We start from the raw sequence: 6,000 nt of genomic DNA, 5'->3' as shown, positions 1-6,000 counted from the left end.
ACTTAATGATGCCAAAATTACGAGCTTCAAATATCATCCCCAACACTGAGTGCATGAAGAATTTTAAGGTCTGCATGGGGGCAGCCTGTGGTTAGGGACAAGACTTTCTAACCAAACAGGCTGTGCTATGATTGTTTGTGACACAATACTCTGCACTTTTCTCTGAGGCATCTAGTAATGGGTAGGAGGCTGATGAACTGCACATTTGATTTATTTGGACACTCTCCAGATTTTTATGTTTCTGAGTTGTTTGCTCTCTCTCCAAAGGCTGCTTTTCCTATGTTAGTCAGAAAAAACGTATTGACTTTTATCAGCTTAACAGCCAAATGTTAAGAGTAATTACAGCACTTGGAGTGTAAAGTATTACAATAGTTCATTTTAATATAACATGTTTATTAGGTCATAACAACAACTATAAACATAAGTACCATTCAGCTCTTTTGCAGATATATGAACTTACTAACATCAAATCTTTGTCAGAATCACGTATTCTTACAGGTGTCCCAGACACAACATTAACTTTATTAAGCAAAAGTTCATAAATAGTAAAAACGTCCTCTGTTTCACATTGCAGCGTTCCTCAAGCATGTATTTACAAGTTTTGGAGTATCTTCTCCAAATCTATGTGTTACAAACTTCCTTAGCAGTTTTAACAACCATAGAGATGATTTTTTTTTTGCCTGCAGCAAAGCCTTTTGTCCTTGAGCAATCTACAAGTAGTATTGCTCTCAGCAGACATGAAAGTTTGTTTCTGAAATGAAAGTGGTGATGAAACACAATACAATATTATCTGCTCATAGTTTGCCTACACACTCTGCCCTCATTATAAATCTTTCAGTTATAACGCTGTCTCCCAAGAACAATATGTCTCCCTTCTATCAGTTCTTTATCTGCACCACCTCTCTTTAAGGATCTTAAAATGGTTGGCTTGCAGCAACGGAGATATTATACTTCGGGTGGAGTGTGTTTACAATCAGTTCTTTTCCTTTTTAATATTTACACAGTATTTTTGTAAGGTTGCTACAATTTATGAACCATGTACATTGACATACATTTTCTGAAATGTTCACAGTGCAGTATTTCGTGGTCTAACCAAACTTTGTAAATGTCATTAAAAATAAACCTTTTTTTAATATAAAAATAGAATACTTTGTGTGTTTACACCAACAAACCCAGTTCTATTGTATACTAAACAAGCTATACAGTAGTATGCACAGAATTCCACAGGAAGAGAAATGACATGTGATGCTTGCCCTAAAGCTATAGCACTCTTTTCTAATGAATGAAGTTTTATTTACCATCTCTTTTCAAAATTGTTTTTCTGGTCGTAATTTAGAAACAAAAGTAAGTATCATAATTCACTGGGTTGTGTGATCCACAAAGAGGGTGGGGGGCGGGCTAAAGCTGTTTTCTTCTTTTGATGGGTCTTCTCAGCTCCTCAGGGCTGACAGGAAGGTGGGAAACTTCTTCCTGCCGTGGCAGCGTCTCTGTAGGTCAGGGCTGGCTGCAGCACCTCCGCTCTTTACTCACCTCTGCCGGCAGCTCCACCCCAGGGTAGGTGTCAGAGCTTCAGCTGCTCCCCTGTGACTCACCAGCCAGCAGCTCCACCAGGCTGCCAGCCAGCCTGTCTCCTCTGCCTCCCGAGTCATGCAGCCCACGTTACTACATCCCAGGGATTAGCCTGGCATTTACTGTGGAGGCCTTCAAGTTTTTCTTCTCAGAGAGTGGTTAATTCTTTATTGAAATAAATGGAGACTTTGCATTTTTTTCAGCAAGAGATCTGTCGATACAGGCAGTTACTCAAAGAAGTGGTTGGATGTTGGGATAAAGTTGTCACTAGGAATGCTTTAAGCTAGATCATTTTGCCTTCATTTTATGTACCGTCTGACTACACCAGAGGACTGGCAAGGCTGACATACTTATTTTACTGCACACAGTTTTTTGCTGTTGATTTCTATTAAGACATCGACCATGAGGCTGGCTCTCCTGGCTATGTTCTAAGAAATCTTGTTGATATAGTGCAAAAATCCAAAGTTTGGACTGTGCGGGAGGAAAATACATTTAAAATTCTTGTAATCCTTGTTGTTTGTCTGAGCCTTTTGTGTCAAAACCACTTCTGCTCTGCTCATTATCCTAACGTACATGCAACAGTAACAGTCCTTCCAGCTGTACTGATTGGTATTTAATGTTCTCCTTCATGGCATTAATGATGCATCTTTGTTCTTGGGTCTGAGTACACATTAATGAGAGCTAGTGGGAACTAGCTCTGGGTGGTAGCACACAACGTTTCCATTTGGTAAACTGATGCAGTTCTCCAAATACCTGGAAATGATTGTTATGGTTTCTAGAATCCCATAGCCTTAAACAGTGATATCATGACCTTGTACTAGTGCAACTTGGGCAACAACATAAACATGTGCAACAGTGTTCTCACAAAGACCAGGCAGTAAAAACGAGTGGACAAAATGTTTTGCTTTTTGTTCATACCACTAAGAATGAATTTTCCTCAGTTTCAGGCATACCCGTCATGTGTCAACATCCATGTCTGTGTTGTCTTGTGATGATAAAAGAGAAGGATAGGGAGCAATGCACTTCACGTTGACATAAGTAGCATTGACATGAACGTAGTGTTCCCCAATAAACGTGGAGAAGATTGTTGATATTTTTGAAACAAGTTCAGAAAATGCTGGACGCATCTCAGGTTTTGGATGCCAGCATTTCAGCATGACTTCATACCTGCCATTCAGATAAAAGAAGTATTTAGTTATGAAATCCTGTAAAAAGGAAAAAAAAACCCACAACCCTTTCCCCCCCCAGTTTCACTTACTATAATATCAGGATCAGCAGCATTTGCAAAAGGCTTTGCAAACTATTTACTTACAGTGGGTCAGGGCAGTATTCAGGTTGTAGCAGCCTTCTTCCTTGTAATAAGTAAACAGTTATATCAAAAGAATTTACATCAGGATAAGGTGGTGCCCCTCTTGTCATGAGTTCCCATAACAACACACCAAAGGACCACTAAGAAAACAAAGAAAAAAATAATAAGTGATAGGGTTGGAGAGCTTTACATTCCAGTTTTAGAACGTGGTTTGACAGATTTAAGCATTCAAATGCACGGATTTTTCCCTTGAAAAGTTATTTTACTGCAATCAGCTTTCTTTTAAGTGGGCTAATAAATGCTGTAGGGACTTGAGGAGCCACTTAAATGGGAGCCAGAGAAGCTCAACTAAGTAAATGAAAGAAAATAAAAGCCCATAGGCCTGCTACTTAGCTGGTGTAAATTGACAGACCTCTTTTGAGGTTAATGGAGCTCTGCCAATTTACATGAGCTGATGATCTGACTAACCCTGTGTAAATACATACAGAAGACAATATACGTGGTGAAAATTCTATGCATCACAGGCTAATTTGGATCTGGATTGAAAGGAGACCTACGATACAAAGTTATCCAGCCAAGTAATGACTTAATCTTCAATTTTTTCTTCATAAATGGCCAGGTAATACTTGAGATTGCTGTAGGCAGTCAGTATTTATAAAGCAAATAAAGCATTTTTGAGAACTATTAAATGTTATGAATGTCAAAGTTAACCTGTTTTGTCAAGCTTTCCAGAGCCCCTCCTATAAGAGGGTTCAGCTCCAAATTGGCTTCTTGGAACGTCCTTAGTTTTCCTTGGCATGGGACTGAACTCCTAACACACTCCTGAGCAGTAACAGATAATGAGGTCAACATCTTATTGCTTTGTGATTGGGACAAATACCCTCTTTGGACATAGAAAAAGTCTCTTATTCTTATGTGAACTAAAGTTAGATTAAAATGTAAGGTTTGGGGTTAGTCCATTCATTAAATACTAGAGAGATGCCTCAGGCAGTAAAAGATAAATTAATACGTGATACAAATACGTTTGTACATTACCACATCTGACTTTGTTGTGAACTTCTGAGTTTGTAAACTTTCTAAAGCCATCCATTTTACTGGCAGTTTAGCTCCTGTTTTATTGTGCACACTGTAGTATTCTTTATCATAGACGTCTCTAGCAAGACCAAAATCAGCAACCTTGACAGTGAATTTTTCATCCAACCTAGAGAAATGACAAGAAGTATTATCTGCAACTGATCAGGCGAGATTTACCGTGATGGTGGATTATAATGAGTGACTTGCATTTTTGAGACTGTGACTTTGGAAGGCAGTACTTTATCTTGGATCTGTTAACTAATGTAACAGTGAAACAAAAACTGCAGCAAAGTAAATTTGACACTCATTTAACACAGTGAATGAACTCAGGAAATTACAGATATTGTTTTGATAATATAATTTGAATTACAGTTCTTTTAAAACAATTGCTCTGTGTAAAAAGATACATCCTGGTTGAGTGCTACATCATTTCTTCCACAGCTGTTTCTTGTTCTGTATCCCTAGAAACCTCTCATTTTTATTTCCAAGTCAAGGCATGACTTCTCGTATTCACTCTCAATTTGGATAAGGAAGGACCCATCAGTATCTCAGTGACTGCCCATATATTATAATGTAGTCCTGTAAATAAGGGTGTGTTTGGTGTCTGTACTGGGAAAGAATGATGGTATGAGGGAAGTTCTGCTGGGGTTACAGCTGAGCCATACCGGAAGATCTCCCTGGCTTTGCTTCTCCTAAGCTTGGTGTTTGTCCTGATAACTGGTATCATTGTCAGAAAACAGACAGAGCATGGGTGTTGGTATGCTTATGTCTATCTTTCATTTTATGCGCAGACCTAGCTACAGCAAACACCTGCTTTTGGACTTCTTTACAGAATTACACAATCACAGAATGGATGAAATTGGAAAGGACATCGTTCACCACTACCTCCCTCGCTCGAAGCTGGGTCAGCTACTGCAGGTTGCCCAGGACCATGACCTGCCGGGTTTTGAATATCTCCAAGGATGGAGACTCTACAACATCTCTGGGCAACCTGCGCCAGTGTTCAGTCATGCTTACAGTAAAGTGTTTCTTCTCACGTTTAAATGCAATTTTCTCTATTTCAGTTTGTGCCAACTGCCTCTTGACCTGTCCCTGGGCACCACTAAGAAGAATCTGGCTTCACCTTCTTTACTCCACTCTATCAGGTATTTTTGCACACGGGTAAGATCCCCCTGAGCCTTCTCCAAGTTAAATAATCCCATCTCTCTCAGCCTCTACATGTGGCATTTCCCTGACTTGAATTGATAAGGTTTCTGTCTGGACAACTGTCTGGTCTGCTGAAGTCCCTCTAAATGCCACACAACCATCTGCTGTGTTTACTGATTGAGTAACTAAACCAATACCAATGAAGGGAGAAAGACACAACTTTGATGGGTCAACAGGGGACAGTTTATGCCATAGCAGATGCCTACACCTCTTCCAGGATACTAGAATAGAGTCAAGAGTCCAGGGGAGCTATATTTGCATCCCGGCTTCCTTTCTAATGGACATTGTCAGTGTGGCAGGGGTTGCGCTTCTGAGTGCTGGATTGCACGTGGCCACTGGGGAATGTGGGTCCTCAGCTCTACACCTTCCTCTCACGTGGTGGTGGCTCTTCAGGCTCTGAAGTGCGGAGCCATACATTAATAGAAGTACAAAAGCAGTCATTCAGTTGGCAATGTGAGTCATCCTGATAGCTGTTCCCTCCTAGCCAAAGGAAGAGACAGCAGGCCAGAAGGAATGTCCTGTTGCCACTATTTGGACTTTGATTAGATGAACCAGGACTTCCAGCAACCCAATTCTTTTCTTCTTAGGAAACCTGAAAATCATGTTGCTTGTGGCTTTTTTCCTCCCCTAAAAAACAGCAGCTGCAAGAAAACATTCTTTCTCAAAGGCTGTTCAGCTGCAAAAGTGTGCACCCTTTGAAAAAGAATCAGAAATCTCATGTCACAGGTGAATAAACATTTTGCAGACAGAGTTCCAGGTTATGATGTGCTTAAAAAAAACTCTAATGTTTAATCCTGTACCTCATTAATTCACAACATAATTGATGACTCAGCATAACAGTG

General features: G+C 40.0%; 1 protein-coding gene across 4 annotated transcripts in view; it reads right to left on the bottom strand.

The window, feature by feature from the left end:
• Window positions 1-376: 376 nt before the first annotated feature.
• The window catches only part of MET (MET proto-oncogene, receptor tyrosine kinase), a 91,729-nt gene continuing 86,105 nt past the window's right edge, over window positions 377-6,000 (bottom strand). For all 4 annotated transcript variants that reach the window (XM_065860144.2, XM_065860134.2, XM_065860154.2 and 1 more), the window contains 3 exons: window positions 3,914-4,079; window positions 2,882-3,018; window positions 377-2,736 (listed from right to left, as the gene is read on the bottom strand). In XM_065860144.2, coding sequence (XP_065716216.2) covers window positions 2,526-2,736; window positions 2,882-3,018; window positions 3,914-4,079 — 514 coding nt within the window. In that variant the 3' untranslated portion in view covers window positions 377-2,525. The remainder of the gene's footprint in view (window positions 2,737-2,881; window positions 3,019-3,913; window positions 4,080-6,000) is intronic.

The sequence above is a fragment of the Patagioenas fasciata genome, chromosome 1, assembly GCF_037038585.1.
Source record: "Patagioenas fasciata isolate bPatFas1 chromosome 1, bPatFas1.hap1, whole genome shotgun sequence".
Lineage (NCBI taxonomy): Eukaryota > Metazoa > Chordata > Aves > Columbiformes > Columbidae > Patagioenas > Patagioenas fasciata.
This window is presented reverse-complemented; position numbering and strand designations above follow the sequence as displayed.